At 34.0% G+C, this 20,024-nt stretch overlaps 1 protein-coding gene across 14 annotated transcripts in view; it reads left to right on the forward strand.

The window, feature by feature from the left end:
• The window catches only part of CREM (cAMP responsive element modulator), a 65,276-nt gene that overhangs the window by 17,029 nt on the left and 28,223 nt on the right, over nucleotides 1-20,024 (forward strand). For 11 of the 14 annotated variants that reach the window (XM_039839790.1, XM_039839784.1, XM_039839787.1 and 8 more), the window contains 4 exons: nucleotides 2,442-2,565; nucleotides 16,909-17,055; nucleotides 18,971-19,068; nucleotides 19,212-19,354. In XM_039839790.1, coding sequence (XP_039695724.1) covers nucleotides 2,446-2,565; nucleotides 16,909-17,055; nucleotides 18,971-19,068; nucleotides 19,212-19,354 — 508 coding nt within the window. In that variant the 5' untranslated portion in view covers nucleotides 2,442-2,445. Of the gene's footprint in view, nucleotides 1-2,441; nucleotides 2,566-11,741; nucleotides 12,019-16,908; nucleotides 17,056-18,970; nucleotides 19,069-19,211; nucleotides 19,355-20,024 lie in introns of those variants that run through there. The other 3 variants (XM_039839791.1, XM_039839806.1, XM_039839807.1) reach the window with 1 other exon arrangement.

The raw sequence follows: 20,024 nt of genomic DNA on the forward strand, positions 1-20,024 counted from the left end.
TTAAGCTTATTGTTTGGTTCTTTGGTTCTTGACTGAATTCTATGTAGATATCAAATAGTTGAAACTTTGTAAATATTGGTTGGTTTCATACATACTGAAGGGCCTAAAACAGATGAGGCATTTGAGGTAGATTTCTTTTTTTTTCTTTCCAGAGTATTGAAAGCTGTTCTTCATCTGGTTCCATCCAGCCTTATCACCTACTTCTAACCGTCCTACTCTTTCTCCCCACTAAATCTAAATAGGCTCCCCTGTCACCCAGATTCTCTGTTATAATCAGCTATAATGTTTTCTAAATGTACTCTGTACTTTCTTCCTTTCAGTCTTCCTTTCCTTTTCTACCTGAAGGAAATTCTTCTTTTCCTTCAAAATAAAACTCACGTGGCCCATCCTCAGGCAAACTAAATCATGTATCCCAAAGCATTTCATATATAACATCCTTCACACAATTTAAGAAGTTACTTTACTTATATTCATTATGGTCTACTTGATGGAATTTACCAATAACCTAAGTTTTTTTTTCAAATTTTAATGTACATTGGAATCTCTTTGATATGAAAAAGTTAGATCCCCAGAAAGTTCAATACAGTAGATTTGGGGTTGAGCCTGGGAATCTTTGTTTTTATTATTATTTTCTTTTTTACAAGTACATTGGTTAATTCTGATATAGTTTGTCCAAGGACCGTACTTTGAGAAACTAAGGACCAACTAATGAGAGAATTCCTTCAGGGCAAGGGTTGTAACTAACCCACTTTTGTATTTTCAGGGCCTGTCACGTAGATTGTGCTATGAATGAATATTTCTAAAATGAGTAGAGTTTAGTGAGAAAGGCTTTTCAGTATTTAATATTGGAGTAGACACTCAAATTCTTGGCTGAGCCTTAAGAGAGTTTTTAATAAAGTTGTAAGAAATAGCATAAGACAGCATTTCTCAAGTTGTTTCCAGAACACTACTGCTAGGACATGCTTTGTGTAAAGAGGGCTTTTGGTGGTCAGGTAGTTTTGGAAAATGCTACCTATTGGATCTGCACCCTCAACCCTTCTCAAGGCAGAATGGCGTGTTCAAGCTTCTGAGAAGTTCTACAAAATCTTTTAATCCTGGATATTTAAAATTTTTTGAGTAAGCATTCCCCCTACTCTTTTTCCTAGATCATACCTTTTCACATCCTGTGGAACTAATGTTCTGAGGTATTATCTTTGGGAACTGCTTATGGGAATTGGGCAGTTTATGCAGGTTGGTAACCTATACTTACCTACAGCTGGAGAGGCCCTGCTGGGAAATAAAAATAGAGGTAAAGGAATTTGGGGATGTTGAGGGAAAGAAATTTTTTTATAATAGACTATAGATTTTTATTGTTTATAATTACTCTAAATTGTCATGATCATAAGTATTAAAATGACTTTGAATAGTGAGAAGTAACTCTAGGTGTAGTATAGACTGGCCCATAGGTTTGAGATTGGAAGGCTTGGAAGGTAGTTAGTGGCTGCTGAAATGCGAAAGAAGGTATTAAGTGAAAGACTGTAGCTGAAGATCTGTAGGGTCTGACATCTCTTTAAATCTGAGAAAAAAGATCTGGACATTTAAATTTAAAATTCTGAGTGGCTTGCATGCTTTTTGGAAGTATATTTAGACTTCTAAGTTAGGGAAAAAAACGCATCATATTATTGACAATTGAAAAGATATACTATTGGCAATTGAAAAGATATACAACAGCAGGGAGTAGTTCCTATGAGTTTTTAAAATTTGGTTTTATTTTGCTGGTATTTTTATTTTCTCCTAGTAGGGTAAAATTTATTATTAAAAGGTTTACCTTCTATCTGGAAAAACTTCATATAGAAATAATTAACTTAAGTTGAAATCATAGGCAAAAAATCACGTCAGAAGTTTTTCCTGGAAAATTTAGATTCTCCTCTTTAACTGAGGAGCTTCAGAACAAATGGCCAACTCAGTGATTCAATTTGAGAGGCTTATCAGAAACTACTTAGTGCTTAAAAAGGTAGGCATACCTTTATTTTATAATGCATTTTATTTAGACAGTGGGAACATTCTTTCATATTACATCATGTTATAAAGCATCTGCTTTATATTAGGCCTTGAGAATCATAGAATATTTATACTTCACATAAAATAGAAAACCTCATTTTTATCACTTATTTATACTACAGGGCTTAAAATAATTATCAAGGAGATTTTATTAATAAGATTAAAAAAATTTTAATAAACTAATTTCATCAAACATTTTGCAGTGCTCCTTTGGTAATAATGTTCATATCCAGTGAGCAGAGAAGGTGCCTTACGTTTGAAGTTAGGAATCTGCCACTGAACATATTTCTTGAAAAAAATAAGTAAATTTGGATGAGAGAAATGAATATCAGAAAGATAGGTAAAAACAGAAATGTTTCAGATAGGACCTTAATATTTCTTCCTTTTTATTGTCTTTTCAGACAAATGACCATGGAAACAATTGAATCTCAGCAGGATGGAAGTATAACAGATTCTGTGGCAGAGAGCGAATCCGCTCATATGCAGACCCAGACTGGTCAAAATTCAATTCCTACTTTAGCTCAGGTAAATTCAATGTAGGCAATAGGCAGGCATGATGAAAGTTAAACTACATGGAAATGAGAATTATGTGTAAATTCTATTTTCTTGCAATTGATCTTATGTTTCCCTTGTTCCTTGGTTATCAGACATTCTTAGTGATTTGATTTCAAAGAGAATCTCCATATTTGAATTACTTTTGCATTGTAACACTTTGCAGTGCTCCCTCCACCACTATGCAAGAGAAAGCTAAAAATCTCTCCACAATATGTAATCCTGAAATTATTATTTAGAAGGTTGGTAATTCCAAATTATTATAGTTTTATACTCATAGCTGTAAATACGGCAGAAGTCTTACCGGTTACTCAGAACTGGATCTCTGAAGGCGTCTCCTCCCGCATGCTCGTAGCATGCACCCTGGGGCCTGGCATGCCTGGCGCACTTGGGGGACCTGGCACACCCTATGATCGGTGGCTCCACCTGGGGCACGAACCCAGGACCTTCTGCGTGTAAAGCAGACGTGCTGACCACTACACTATAAAGCCACCTAGGTCTTAAACTTTGAATTGGTTTCATTTAAAGAGCACCAGTATGAGTTAGTGTCAGCTCCTAAAATTTATTTCTGAGATATCTGTAAAAATATGTAGTAAAAACATGTTTATTTAGTTCATCAAGTATTTATTGAGTCCCCACTGTATCTAGACACTGTTCTAGATGCATGAGGATATGTGGTTCCTGGCCTTAAACATCTCATGGTTTAGTGGGTAGACAGGTATTTGAATGATAATTCTAACCGAGTACGAAGTGCTATAAAATGTACAAAACAACTAAGTTGTACAGAGGAGGGAGCAACCAGTTGACTAGGAGTACTTTGCTGAAGATTTTACTTTTGAGCTGGACATAAAGGGTGCGTGAAAGTTTGCCAAGTAGGTAGGGATAGGCAAGAAAATTCTAGGCCAGGGAAGAGTGTGTGCAGTCAGAGAACTACAGGTGTCAAGGCTACAGCAGCCTAGTGGTAGGGCTGGGAAGTGGAATTGGTCAAGGTCAGCAGAGAGTTGTATACTTTTGAGAGTATAAAGTATCCTGTATTCTAAATACTCTTGAAGTATTTTTCCTGTGTTTAAAACACTAGGAGCTGTGTGGAGGTCGGATTGGAAATCAGTGAGCTGGTAGTGGGGACACCATTTGGTGGAACCATGGTAGTGTGGGGAAAGAGCAGCAGGGAGATTTCCACAGTACCCTAAAAGGAGGGTTAAAAGGGCCTGAGGGCTGACTAGAAGGCCCGGGGGCATGCCAGTTGCTTCCTGGGTTGTCTCAGGCCAGACTAGTTCCCATGAGGTCTCCTCTCTCCCAAGACTGAGTGAGCCCCATGCACCCAGTCTGCTTTTCTTCCCTCATTCAAGCTCTTGACACCCACTCGCTCCCCAGGGATTTTCTCTTCTCAAGTATTCTGTGGAGCTGCATCTCCCTGGCAACAACCTCCTTTGTTACTCTGAAAGACAGGCGTGCAGACCTTTGCTGTTTAAGAGGGTGAAAAAAAGGCAGCCTTTTTCGTATATGCATGAAGATGTCTAACCAATGTACTGTATACTTGAAACTAATTTAAATAAATAAAGTAAAAAATATGCATGTTCATTGTAGAAAATTAAATATATATTATTATAAAGAAGAAAATAAAAACTATCCATCTTCTTAACATGGAGAAATATAATCATTGTTAGCATTTTGGTGTATATCCTTCAGTCTTTTTGTCTGTGTGAATGAAATGGAATGCACATATATTTTCTTCCTGAATTCGGAATCTTCTAGAGTTGTCATAACTGTGATTCCTGGTCTGTAATTCTGCCCTTCTTTGTTGAAGTGGTAGTCTAAAACAAATCTTCCTTCTGCCTCCACTTCCCTCCCGTTATTGACTCACTGACCTCCATACACGCCTTTCCCCCCAGCCTTCTGGGCTTGCGCAGTCAAAACAATAGCTCTTCGTTGTCTAAAGATGATAATTTGCAGTTCTGAAGATTTTCAGCCTGGGTGAGCCTTAGAAGTTGTTAAAGAGGTCAAATAATATGAAGTTTGAAAAATAACCTTGGATTTATGAGGTTTCGGAATTGAATAGAAGTTGAGAAATTAGGTTTTAGTAGATTAGAGAATAAACAAGAGGGAGAAGAAGTGGAAATTGAAAGTATAGATTTCTTTAAGAAATTTTTCTGTGAAGTAATTGAGAAAGATGGGTCTATGAGACAAAGAAGCGACAACTTGGGGTGTGGGAAATTTGGGAGAGTTTTGAATAAAATAGAAAGGGAGAATGGAGGACTTGTGTGACAACTGAATCATAGAACTAGAAAAAGCCTGTGGTCCACATTTATAATGCTTACTTCTTCCAAAATCTCAAATATATCTAATGTTGATTTTTATTAAATATGGATAGCAAGTTCATGGACCTGCTATATTCTTTTATATTTTTTAAATATTCCCTAAAAATCAACTATGGTTTTTATCTTTCACATACTAGAAATCTTAAGAGATTAAGAAGTAATCTGTATGCAGAGTCATTGATTATTTTGATTCACTAAGAGTTTGTCCTCTATGCCACGTATGGATCATGATTTTTTGAAGAATTAGGACACAATTCTCAGCAGTCAGAATTTTCTAAATGTAATTACTACTTTAGATTGTAAAGTAGTAATTACATTTAGATTATAAAGTAGTAATTACATTTAGAAAATTCTGACTGCTGAGTAGCCAAGTTTACTCTCAAAATCATCCCATTTACAAGCTGTATATTTATTTATGAGTATTCATTATTGTTATGCAATATTATATCATAAAAGGATTGAGTATCAAGCTGAAATCTTTATTAAATGCATCATGTAGTAAAAGTGATTGACCTCCGAATAATTTATGCTGTCATTGTATTTACTTATCACTAGTTTTATTTTCTTCAAACTAGAAGACTGTAAATTCACAATGTTTTAGACTTAATTCAGTTTTGTATAAAGAGGAATTTATAATACTTTCCTTTTTACATGGTCAAATTATTAAATAGTGGGGGGAAAAAAGATGTGACCAAAAGATTCAGTCATTTTGATCCATTGCATCCAGTCATTTGACAGCAGTAGTTTTGAGTTTCCTGGTCTTTCCAAAGCATCTGATAGCCAAGTTTACTCTCAAAATCATCCCATTTACAAAGATCTGAAAACTCGAGCTTGCTCTTGGCCCTCTGGCCTCTGTTCTGCTGACTGACTGATGGAGGCAGGAGTGTACCAAGGGAAGCTCGAGTTTTCAGTTTCCAGTTTTTCTATTTTATAACTTCCTAGATATAAATGGAGCCTTTCCCTTCTATCTGTATTCAAAAGTAAATAGAAGTCACCTTGTTGACAGTGTCAAAGAGCTGAAAGCAGGAGTTGCCATAAACAAACCATGGGTGGCAAGTAGTTGAGGTTAAATAATGTGATTTGGCTTTTGTTCCTGAGGTGTTTTTTTGTTTTGTTTTGTTTTTAATGTTGATTTAATTTTAATTGAAGCTGTATAAAAAGGAGTTGTTTGGTTAAGTGTATCTTGTTCGTTAAGTGTCTGCGTTGATGTATAAGACCAGATTCCATCCCTCTTCTCCAACGGAAAAACTCTTAGTAGTAAGTTAGAGAGTCTATTTTAAATAACCAAACCAGGAGGAAACCCTTTGCAAAAGCCAAAATGGTGAAAAGCAAAATTACTATATATACAAGTAGTTTTAAAAATAGTCACCCTCACATCCTCTGTAAATAATATAATCTTTAAATGGGTAATGGGAAGTTAAAAATTGTGATGAAAGATTTTAAACATGTACAGAGTGGAATAATGCTCCTTCGTATATATAAACAATAATTTTTAAGATTTTGTAGCATTTGCCTCATCTATCTTTTTTTCTTTTTGTTGAAGTATTTTAAGCAGCTTTGCAGATCTCAGACGTCATGTCATTTCACTCCTACTTCTTGGTATGCAACTCTTAAAATATGGACATTTTCTTATATAACCAAATGTCATGATCATACCTAATAAAATCAAGCATAATTCTTTGGCTTAATACACACTCCGTATTCACATTTCCCCATTTATCTCACAAATGTGTAATCTATTCTCAAAGCAACTGTGATGACACCCTGAACTTTTCTCGTTCCAAGTCTCTTGGGAATTGATAATGCTGCCATGAGGCTCTGGGTAGGCGAGGTGATCCAGATGGAGCCATGGAAAAGGATGTACTTTAAAATTAGCTTTCGGAAGCTTCATTCCTTATAGCTACTGATGGAGCCTGTGGGCCTGAGTGTCACCTCACCTTAACTCTGAAAGCTTAATAACTTGTAAATGACCAGTTTTCAAGGATTCAGCAAAGATAAAAAGGAAAGATGAAAGGAGCAGACAAGAGTCATAGAACTGGAAGGAGACTGGAGATCATCAGGGTCAGCATCGTGCTTCGAGAGAATTAGTTCTAATATGAAATTTAACCTTTCTGAAGACCTCTATATTTTTGGAAATAAGGGACTCTGGGGAGCAGAGAAAACCGCTAGGGAATGTGGTTCAGGTGTTATATTCTGCTAGTCTCATTTTTTATCCTCTCTGTTCTAAATGCAGACAGCATGTAAAAAAATACCTCAGAATAAAGCAGACCTAAAACACAGTGGAGGATTGAAGTGGGGACAGTTTAACAAGGGATATATTTTAATGTATGAGTTGTGTGTTTTCTTTTTCAATCTGGTGGAAAATTGAACTAGTATGTTTCATCGTTGTGGCCAGACATGTCAAAAATCCATATTCTTGGTCCTAAATAGGACCAGAAAAGATGTGGGTGGATAGCTATCAGAAAATCAAATGAACCCAAGCACATTCGCTGTTGATAATGGGTCAGTAGCATCATATTTGTATATTAAAGATAGTCTGCATTGTGTTAGGTTGATTTAGTGTATTTAGTGTCACCTAAGTAGATTTAGTTTAAGCTCAGTGTTTAACTGCATCTTGTTGTTAGACTTCAATATACTAATTCCCTTACTCGATGGACTCTTACTGAAGGAGAAAAATGGTCCTCTTAAGATTTTGAAGTAAAAATTCACATTTTACTGTTGACTTTCTATTGCTCTTTGTATGTATTCCTCTCCCTGGCACTTTTTCATTGCTCTTATTTAATTTTTTTTTTAAATGTGATGTTTGTATTCACTTAGAATTATCTCTAAAAATGAACAAAAGTTGGAAGAAAAAGTAAAAGTTAATTTTTTTCAATAAATGTTAAATCCACATTATATGTTGTTCCTCAATCAACTAATTCAAGAAAATATACTACTTTCAAATGTAACTCATTTTTGAAGGTAATTCAAGGTTTGAGGGACATAAGTAAAAGTAATTATGAACTGTTAATGTAAGTGACCATTTGTTCCATTTGAATAAGAATTTATTATTTACTTGTACTCATAGTTTGACAATTTTATGTATAATAGTATCTTTCTTTAAAGGTTAGTTTTGGTTTTAGAATGCACTCTATATTTTCATTCCAATGTATTCAAGGTAGTAATACTTTGAATAAAATGATGTTTCAAAAGTAATTTCAGCAGGTACGAATCAAAGTCATATTTCAGGAAAAGATTTTGTTTTTATATTTCTTATCATCACACACCAAAAAATTCACCCAAATTTATTTTAGTGTTTGAGAGGTAAAGATTTTGTCATTTATAATGATTTCCTATGAGATTTGGGTACTTTTTGTTTAGTGTAGCATTCTCAGTTTTAGTAACAGTTTGTCACTAACAGTAATGGAGAAATAACTGAGTATAAATGCAGTTATTTTTTACCCTTTTCTCTGATATTTTCTAGTAAATGTAGTTTGAGGGGATGTTGCAAGCAGAAATGTTGCTGCAGGGGTATAGAGTTTCAGATTTTCAAGATAAAAATGTTCTGGAGATCTGTTTCACAACAGTGTGAATATACTTACTACTGAATTGTACACTTAAAGCTGGTTAAAATGGTAAATTTTATGTTATATATATTTTTACCACCAAAAAAAGAACAAAAAAATAGACTAGACATTGAAATTTGAAAAAGGGAAATATTAATTTTTATAATTTATTTGAATAAGATTCAGAAATTATTTGGTTTGCCTTATTTTAATTTTTGTTACTACAACCTTTGTAAATCCCATATCGTTAAAGGAATTACATTTGGAAACCAGGCTTTGGGAAATTTTCACTTCATTGGTTGTGATGACATCTTAAGTGCTCTCATAAATGTGAGTTTTCTGAGCCCTATCAGAGATGAAACTCTAGTTCTCCAAGACGGCATGGAAGAGAAAAGCCTGTATGGTATTGAATGTATTATGAGACAAAATCAGATGAAGATGTTGCGAGCAGAAATAGTTCAGGAACATACTTATTTACTTTTAAATATGCAGCAGTAGACCTTATTTTGGCAGATTTGATGAAATAAATGTTTTAATTTAATCTATGATTAAATTAAATGAAATTAAACAATAATAACAAAGTGGGCATTTATTGAATACTCAGTATTTTCCAAGTACTTTTCTAAGACATTACACACATTGACTCAGTCCTCACAGCAACTTTATATAAAGTAACTATTTTCATTCTCATTGACAGTTGAGGAAAATGAGGTACAGAGAAGCTGAATAATTTAAGTTAGGTCTTACAGCAAATAAAAGACGAGCCAAGGTTAGTACCCAGGCAATCAGGCTTTAGATTTCACTAAGCACTCTTTACTTGTAATAAATAGGTGCTCAGTGTTGAACCAGACCATTTCAAAGGATATTACCTTGGGAAATCCATAGTGCAGGTAGTAATAATATATGCTACATATATATATATATATATATATATGTATATATATAGTTACTGTATAGAACTGTACATGTGCATGTTACCATATATACCTAGTACTATGCATAACTATTGCATATATACATACACTCTATACTGTTACACCATTATTCAGTAGCAGATAAGATAGTTTCATATTTAGATCCCAACTCAGCTTTTGACTTCGGGTGTGTGTAGAGAATACAAAATTTAAATTTTATTCATGTTGCTATATTAGTAAATGTTTCCATATATTCCTGGCACCAATAGCTATTCTGTGTGTTGAACTGTAATTCTAGGGCCAAGAGTATGAGATCACATAGATCTTTAGAATTATGTCTATTGAGATGATGAGGAAATCAGTCCCATTGCCTTTGGTAAAATCAATTTATTGTTTTCCTGGAGAGAAGCCAGTCAATTATCATATCATATCAAATTTGGGGCCATAGTTATTACTATTCTTCGTGTGTGGTGAAAAAATGAATAAAATCTTCAATCTTAGCAAGTTTAAGTATACAGTTCAGTACTGTTAAGTATATTCCCATTGTTGTGAAACAGATCTCCAGAATTTCTTCATCTTGCAAATCTAAAACTCTATACCCATTAAACAACAATTCCCTTAATGCCCTCCCCTCAGCCTCTGTTAACCACCATTCTACCTTCTGTTTCTATGAGCTTGATTACTTTTAGATACTTCATATAAGTGGAATCATCAGTATTTGTCTTTTCAGGACTAGCTTATTTCACTTAGTATAATATCCCCAAGGTTCATCCATGTTATAGCATGTGATACAGTTTTCTTTGTTTTTAAGGCTGAATAATGTTCCTTTGTTGGTACATACCACATCTTGTTTTGCCAAGTCATTAATCTTCAGGACTCATACCAAGTACTTGTTAGAAGAAATAAGATAGAATAATTCAAGTGAATTGCAGTTTGCTTCATAGATGTTTTTAAAAGAGTTAATTTCGGTCAGAAATAAAGATTAACGTAAAGTTTGGATAATAAGTGGTTTTAGGCATTCGTTCTGTGGTTTCTGGCTTTTGGCATGAACATTACTTATTCATTATTAGAAATGATCTGTATTATTGTTAAGAGTAGTTTTAATATCCACTGTTTGCCCTTGTAAGATACTTGCTGGGTAAATGCCATTTTTGGTTCAGGATCTCATTGCAACTTACTTTACTTTGTTTATTTATTACTTTGAAATACATTTGGGTAGTGAATTATGATCAGTTTTATTTTCAGTCTTACTGAAACCAAATATAAGATTGATTTTTAAAAATTCTTGAGCTAAAAGAATTTTGACTTGTATAAAGATCATGTTTGTTTTCATAGTATTTTTAAATGTATTATGATAAATGGTGGTTAGAATATAAAATGATGCTCCATCTACTAAAAGTAGGAAATTCAAAATACTGTAAGATTAGCTAGGGGGAAAAGTTAGCTGGTGCATTGTTTTCAAAAGCATAAAGAACCCCTAATTTTTATTTGACTTCGAATGACTAGTACTACTTATTGGAAGTATTATCAAAATAGACTCTAATTAAAAATGACTTGATTCTGATATTTGCTTTGCTTTCAAAAGAGGAATTTAAAAAAAGATATAATATTCAGCTATTTATATTTAAAATGCCAGAAAAAGTGATCAACTTGCTCCTTTTTGTTTTATTATAGATTATAGATTTCAGATTATATTTATGCTCTACCACACACACAGAGGACTTGAGACAGCAACATCCCCACGTAATCCTCTTTAGAATTTGAACATAGATATAAAAATACCAGTTATATGTGGCTAACTCTGTTATAAATAAATATTTTTAATTAATATTCTCAAGGTAAAATTAAGTAAAATTTAACTCTATTGATTTTGCAATTTGCTAGCCACAGTGTTTAAAAAGAAAACTCAGTGGGAAAGAGAGTCACTAAAGATGCTAAAATAAGAGTGCTGCGATTTTCACTTTGTCTTCTTAGCACAATTAGATAGGACTTTAAAAAATAAAGCAAAATATTTTGCATCTTATTCAAATATTCACACTTATATTATTTTTATGTTTGCAATCTTAAAATGTTTGAAATAGTCTTTAAACACTTTTTTTCTGTAGAAGAAACAGACTCTTTTGAGAATCCTGTCTTAATACACAGAAATCAGGATAGTTTTCCAACATCTTGCTCAGAATTTAGTGGATTTTTATTGTAGTCCTTGAAATTAAAATAGGTAATAGTATATAGATTTGATTTCTCAGGCAGCAGAGTTGATAGCAAAATCTGTTATATTGTAAATTCCCATTTTTTCATCCTTTATTAACTATTTTGAATGTGGGCCCAGAAGCTTTGTGACATTTGCATCTGTACTGTGACATCATAAACCCCCATCATAAGGGAACCTGGCTACAGATTAGAGCTACTCTACTAAGTGCTAATCAAATGCTGTGTTACAAATCGTGAGGTTTTCTCAGTTACAAGTATCTTTATTAGGATTTTTTAAAATTGCAAAGCCAAGTAAGGCTGTCAATTGCATCATATTAACTTATTCCTTCAGATTACTGTCTATAGTGGGGTTTTCGGTGGATGTGGTGGCATCAGCATAATCTATGTTTCAGGCATCCTGTAGAAGAGGATTATTCTTCAGGGGAGCTGGAAAAAAAGGTAAATTATGTCTACTATGAGTTCATTCTACACATTTTTAGAGCCTCATATAAAGAGGTACGAAACTATGAAATATAAAATACATCCATTTTATGTTTTTGTTTTTTGAGCAGGTGCCTACTTGATTTGTTGGAATGTGATGAATATATTCATAGATTTTCCTATGGCTTTCTCCTTGTCTTCATTCGCACAAATGTTCTCTCCTCTGAGAAGCTTTCCATATCATAGGTATATCCTAAATAGCCTCCTTCCACGCTCCCTCGTCACTCTCTGATCATTTACCCTGCTTTATTTTTAAGAATTTAGCCCCACCCAAAATTATGTATTTGTGGGTGGAGAGCAGAGACTTTTCTTGTTCACTGCTATATACCTACCCCTGTCTATACTGGTCCACATGGTAGGCTCACAATAAATATTTGTTGAATGAATAAAAGAATGAGTTAGTTCATAAGTAAGACTTGTTTCTGTGAGATTTTTGATTGATTAAAAAGTCTTAGAATGAATATTTGATATTTATAAAAAAGATTGTTCCCAATTTCTGCCTACAGTATGCACATTTTAGTTCAAGTGAACTAAAGTTTATGTCTCTATAATAGTATCTTTTAGGAAAAGCTTAATTTCCTCCTCTCTCCAGAGCTTCTTTAGAATTCTTTTTGCGTATTATGAATAAAGTAATCTATAATACTCTTATAGATTACTCTTGTCAGTATTTTTCAGATCTTTATTTCCTGTCTAAGCTCTAACCCAAGCATTAGCCCCATAATTCTTGCCTATTATACATTTCCACCTGGTTGTCTTAGCATTGCTTTCATCCTGGCCTACCTGAAACTAAATCTGCCTCCTTACCCCAAACAGATGTTCCTTTATTTACTCATTTTTGCCTTTGGGGCCACCATGATGAACTTGATTCATTGCATTTGTTCCTTTTATGCCATCTGTGTACCATACTTAAAGGGTACCATACATTTGGTCATGTGATCAGCATAAAAATATAATGTTAAAAGGGAGCCATATGAATTTTTTTTATGAATAATGAAATTAATTAATGAATAGTGAAATTTAGCTTGTTAACTCTACCAATACAGTTATAGGCTTAATGCTAGTCACCAGTTTTAGCAAAACCAGTGAGACTATAGAATGTCTGACAGGTTCTTTAGATGTAAGGTTTTGTTTATTTTTAAGGATACGTCTGAATTCTAACTCCAGGGTATGTCACTTGTGCTGGTTCTCAGCCTTTATTCCAGTAGTTTAATGAAAGAGTTCTCATGAGCTTTTTCACTGCCTAGAATTTGGACATAGAGGAGTTTCATCGTGGTAACAGAATTCATATAACTCATCTCTAGAATTCTAGGAATATAGTTTTGTATTGGTGGGTGTAGCTCCTTTTCCACAGCAGGTATTGACACAGCCATTTTGTTAGAGTGATTGTTTAATAAATTAAAATCCTGAAAATTATACTTGAAAGATAATTAAAGCAACTGAAAGCATGATTTATACTTATCAAAACCCCATGACTTTTTCTTGAGTTGTGATTTCTTCAAAATATCTTCTTTGAAGCTGGGGCATTTCCCCACAGAAAGTGAATATGGGCACTAGCTACCATTTTAATCCACAGATCTAGTCTGTAAGAATACTTGTAGTACTCTTGGATATAATTTATATATTTTGCTCAGTCTCTGACATATGAAAACTCTACCAAGGTTACTGGATATGATTGTTTTGGCCGTGAAGCTGAAATCCAGCCTGCCTCAACACTCTGCCCTTCAGATTGTGAGCCAGAGCCTTGGGGGCTACACTGAGATAGAGCAGCATTTTTCAAAGTATTGTACACACAACCTTAGGGAAGACTCTGAGGCCTCTTAAAGGAGGTTTAGGAGGTCAAAACTATTTTCACAGAAATGCTAAGATCTGTTTTCCTTTTTCTTTTATTGCCATTTGCACTGATGATACAAAAACAATGGAGGCGGAGTAAAACTGTTGGTCCCTTATCAGGAATCAAGTCAGTGACACCAAAATGTATAGTTGTCATTGTTTTCTTCATTGCCATTCACTTGCAGTGAAAAAGTCAGTTTCATTAAGAATATCCTTAATGAAGCAGTAAATACTACCAATTATATTAAATCTTGACCCTTCAGTACATGTTGTTTTAATATTGTTTTGAAATTGGGACATTCACTGAAGGCATTTCTGCTGTGCACTTAAGACCGATGGTGTTCTTGGGGGGGAAAAAAAACGTGAGTTATTTTTTGAGCAGCAGGATGATCTAGCTGGGTTTTTTCCACAGGACATTTTTGTCAAAAGAATGGTTAGTGTTCACTGTTATTGATAAAATTCCAGCTTTTAGGCTGAAGTTTTGAATTTTGGAAAACCTGCATCTGCCATTCTGAGCGTGATAGCTTCCTAGTATTTATAGTTTTCTGATGAGATTGATGATATTTTAATGAACATGCTTTTCTGATAGTATATTATGAAGTGTGTTAGTATTTGAGAGATCCGCTTAACTCAGTGAACCAATGTTTTCCACATAACTGCGTGTTACCAAATCGTGCATGGGCAAAGGTCTATCCAAAGTACCAGATCCAGCAGTGGATTTTAATGTAACAAATGTGGTTTCAGATTACACATTGCAACTAACCCTTGAGAAACAATCACTTGTCAAATTTTGGTATAGTATCAGAGAATATCCACATTTTTTAAATAGCTATAAAAATACTCTTTTTCAATCATACATCTGTGTCAGGTTCAGATTTTCTTTATATACCAACTAAAATAATATATTGCAACAGATTAAGTGCAGAAGTAGGTATAAAAATCTAGCTGTTTTCAGTTAAACTAGATATTAAAAGAACTTGTAAAAACAAAACATTGATATTAGTAAGTTTTTAGAAAAATGTAATCTTCATAAAGTATTGTTAGCATGTAATAGAATTGTTTTTTAAATAAGTTACTAAGTATTTTTTAAATTTCTCCATTTTAATTCCCAGTATGATAAATATCAATACATATACCCAGCGTTGTTCTGGCGCTGGCTTCTGAGAGCTGATGTACACATCTCTTTTCCAATTTTGTATTCAGTGCCATTCTTTGGGAGCTCGAAATCTGCCATAGTTAGGAGTATTTACATTACAGAAATCGGCAAAAGTTACAAATCAGGGATCTCCCTTCCCAGAAGCTGTTTGTTAAACATTTACAGCACCCTACTGGATATAAATTACATAAACAAAAGCTCTTTGAGATCATCATTAATTTTTCAGAATGTCAAGGCGTCTGTCCTAAGACTAAAAAGTTGTGGCAAAAGGAGTACCTTTAAGTAATTGGTTCACGCAGAGTTAGGTACCTTTTTATAATTCATACAGAATTGCTTTTTTGTTCTGGGAACATCTGTAGAATAAATCTTCCCAATTTTTTTTTAACTTCTAGTTGTTAAATCTACTGGTTCCATTATGGGATAACTTTTTTCTTTGCCTTGAAATCTAAGGTAGACAATAATACTCCAGGGCAGGTAGGATGAAATTTCTCTTAGGATACATGTCTGTGCCCTAGTTTCTCACCTTCCTGTCCCAGTGTTATCCAGGCTCATATCAAGGTCCAACTCAAGCTGTGGCTTCTACACAAAACTTCACTTATTTTTTTAGGCTCATACCGATCTTTCTTTTACGTACTCCAATGACTTTCATGGACTGTACAATGGAAAAATTAGTCCTAAACTGTTTAGTAGGCTATTGTTTCTTAGATGTTAGTTTTAGCAATTCTACTTTTGATTCTTGTGCACCTTGTACAGTGCTCACCATATAGGTTCTCATGCATGGATAAAAGATTTTGTTTTTGGATTGCCAGAGAAGTTTACCTTCTAAGGAAATGATGTTTTAAATAAACCTTATTTGTTATAAATCAAGTTTTTAATAATTCTCTTAAAGTATTAGTATAAATAGATTGGAAATCATTGGTAAGGTCCCACAGATTTCTGCAAAATTTGTATGATTCTACCATTCATCATAGGTTTCTGTGATGGTAGAAGTCTGACTATTTTGAGTAAGTCATAGTGAGTAGAGAAACTTAGTGAAATGAGGTGGTTTTAAGATTACACTGGCCTATAGGACTGAGTGGTTTACTAATTAGAATACTTTGCAGGTGTTGAGTCCAGAGGCTTGGAGGTATTATTGTGTTTTGCCAGTAGAGATCTCTGTTGAAAGCACTCAAGGTAGTTAGGAGATGACCCAGTAGGAGTACCCTTCTCTCTGTACAAGCTACGTGGCGGTTCTGGCCCTCCTGAGCTGGATGCTCAAGCTAGGGGAGAGAAAAAGTGAGAGGGCCACACACACTCCAAAGCATGAGCTTTCTCTGGGCCAGAGACACTAAGGGGATGGGAGGTCCTGGGATTTCTTTGGCCTGTGCTTTTTTTGTGTGATTATGGGAACAAAAGTAACTGATGTTCATCAGTAAATTGCATCTGGAGTAATACTAGAATATCATATGTTGAATGTTTCATTTATTGAAAGATAATTCACCATAGTTAATTTCTGTCTTCAATTTGTCTTAAGAAGTTAGAAAGGGTAGTTTATACTCTGGCCTAAATAAGGCTTCACTGTTAATAGTCTTGAGGTCGTAGTGAGGTAGTTTAACTGCTTTAGAACTTTGTGCTTGGAACATTCTTAGCCACCGAAGCATGGGAACTGAAAGTGAGGAGCATGGGTTCTTTACTATCACATCAGAGAATGACTGTTCCAGGACAGTGATCACCTCCTAATGGTAAGTACCCCAGCTTGCTTGTCATTTCTTAGAAGGAGGAAAAATAGGCAAGTCATCATAGTGAGTGGTATTTCTTTTCAGAAAAGCAAAAGGAACAATAAAATGCCCAGCCTTAATCCTTAATGATGATCATTTTTGCAGGTTTCTGTAGCTGGATCAGGCACCGGAAGAGGCTCCCCAGCTGTAACTCTAGTACAGTTACCTTCGGGCCAAACTGTACATGTCCAGGGAGTAATTCAGACACCACAGCCATCGGTTATTCATTCATCACAAATACAAACTGTTCAGGTTAGCTTCCTTCCCTGATGATTTGTCTTTGACCTACTTGAGCCTTTTCTTTTCTTTCTTTTTTTTTTTTTTAACTAATTCAATTATCCTCTTTTCCTTGTATAGCTTTTACGCTCAAATCATTTTATTAGACATTTGGAGGAATTTCCTTTTCCGTGTAAAGTGCATTGTGCTCTGCTAGATACATAGATTTGACTTAAGAGTTACCATTTTGTTGTTAGCTCTTAATTTGCAGGATGAGTAATTGCCAGATGAGTGAGACTTCAAATTGTTCTGTGCTCAAACTCAGATTTATTTAGCAGAGCTCTCCAATGGTGCTTAAAAATATTTTGAGGATTCTTTGGAGAAGATGTCTGATAAACACAGTAATAGAAAGAATATAGTACTGATGTTTTCATGATTATTCACATTAGTAGTTAGGTAGAAATTTAAGTTTGTTTTCAATTTAATATGTGTAATCCATAGGAAATAATGATACTACGGTCTTCCTTGTCTTACGTTTCACATCATGTACCCCCCTCAGATTAAACCTTAGTTTTGTAGATGTAATTATTGTGGTTGTGATCTAGAGATGTGTTTTTATTATTGTCAAGGTTGGTCATAAATCTTTAACATTTCTTGAAGCTAAAACATTTTTTTTTTGCATCAATAGTTGTAAATTATTAAGTGTGCATTTTTAAAAGTATACTTTTCTTGTTTATTGAATTTATTTCTTTTTTTTTTTTCGGTCAGTTTGTTATCCTTTAAATTATTTGAATCTAATTGATGACTAAAAGGTCTTTGAAAAAAACTGATGCACATACTTAGTCTTGTTCTTTTTCTGCATTGTTGAGTACAGTTTATTGCAGAATAAGGATGAAGGTTGTAACATATTTGAAATAATAAATCCACATGCATTAAAAGCTTGGTTATCTTTGCAGCACCAAGTGCCTTTTCCTGTGTTCAAAAGTTTAAGAATAATTCTCACTATTGTCTTTTTTTTCTCCTTGTGATGATTCTTGATTCCAAGATTTCCTGACTCTTTCTAACCCTAATTATAAAACAAGAAAGTCTTTTCACGCTTTCTTTTGTATTATGACTTTTATTAAACATTTCTAAATATTGCCCAAATCAAATTCCCATATAATTGTAATGTTAAGTAAAGTGAATTTTATAAACTTAGAACTGTCTTAAGCCCTGAATGCTAAATGGCTGAATATAATGAGAGCAATCATGTTGTAGAGAGATTTATTATTTTAGTTTTCTGACTTTGTTTAATAGTCATGTTATTATTACTTGAAAAAAATGAAATCATGCTTAAAACTCTGATCTTTTAAGGAGAAATTCCTTATTGTGACCTTCAAGAACTACTATTATTAAGTCCCAACCTACTTTATTTTATAGCTTCTACCAGGCTTATTTACTCACTTGTTTACCTGTTTAAATATTCTTTCTTCTTTGAATCTATCTAATGTCTAATTTGAAGACCCGGTTCAAGTCAGTTGTGGTATTGTGAAGAGGGCAGTGACATTAAAATGTTTTTTCCTGCCTCTATCACTTGTTCACTCACTTGCTGCTGGAAATTTTTCAAGTACTTCCAGGGTTGAGATCTTAGATCTAATGTATCTTATATTTAGGCCTTTCCTGTGAAGCCTCACTTGACATTCCAACCACTCTTTTATTGGCATTTCTGTAGTAGTGTTTATTATTTGTACCATTCCTTTCCATTCACATTTGTTCTACAACTAAAATCTTTGTGTCTGTGCTTCCTTTCCTAAGCCAGGAGTGAACTCCATTAGTGTGGGTTCAGTGTGTTCTATTGCTGGGCGCTTCCCCAGCCTGGCTTAGGGCTGCACACAGAGACCCTTAATTGCCCTTTTTTGAATGAAGACGGTCATATGTTTTATGATGCATTTCAGAAACTCTTGTATTATAGGTAGCAACAATTGCAGAGACAGATGAGTCTGCAGAATCAGAAGGTGTAATTGATTCTCATAAACGTAGAGAAATCCTTTCACGAAGGCCCTCTTATCGGTAAGTTAATTAAATTTCCTACTGTGGTGATACTTTTTTCAAAAAGAGAGTAATTGTACTTCAAACTAATCCTTCCATTATAGCTTCTATTTTAAATCTCATTCATGTATCTTAATTATTTGTTTTGTTAAATTATATTTTAGAAAAATACTGAATGAACTTTCCTCTGATGTGCATGGTGTTCCCAAGATTGAAGAAGAAAAATCAGAGGAAGAAGGAACACCGCCTAACATCGCTACCATGGCAGTACCGACTAGCATATATCAGACTAGCACGGGGCAATACAGTATGTATGCTGCAATTCGATATGATACAGTGCTAGCTTTAAGTCTTCTCTCATTACATTGAAGCAACTCGGGTTTTGGCATTAAATTGTTTCATTTTAAAATGCATCATAATACCTAAATTGTGTATCATAGAAAGAATAGTACATGTTAAAGGAGCAGAGATTTGTACTGATAGCTGTCATATACTTTTGAAAAGTAAAAATTTTTTTACTGAATATAGAAGAAAATTTTGGGGTGAAAATAAAGGGAAGAGTTTTTTTCTTAATTTTATGTTTATCTTCATGTTTAGTAAAAATTTTTAAATTACTGTTTTGTTGCCTTTATGATGCATGCAAACATAAGATAAATGTCTGTATTTCATTCTTGTTGGCTTTTACCAACAATTACATTTTATACTTACTAATTTAAAAGAGGTAAATATGTTTTCTAAATTATGTTTTAAATGTAATTCTGTTTTCACTACTCTACTGTGTTCATTTGTGCTGCAGTTTTTTCTAGATGAGAATGGAAAAATCATTTATTTTTAAAACCTACAGTAATTGGACAGATCATTTTATTTGAAATTTTAAGCACCAAAAGCTCTAAATAAACAGATACACTCACATTTAGTCTTGTGCATTTTAATGGGCTGTTAATTCTGTGCTTTTTCCTGCAATTAAAGCACTAGTT

The sequence above is a fragment of the Pteropus medius genome, unplaced genomic scaffold, assembly GCF_902729225.1.
Source record: "Pteropus medius unplaced genomic scaffold, Ma_sr-lr_union100, whole genome shotgun sequence".
NCBI classification, from domain to species: domain Eukaryota; kingdom Metazoa; phylum Chordata; class Mammalia; order Chiroptera; family Pteropodidae; genus Pteropus; species Pteropus medius.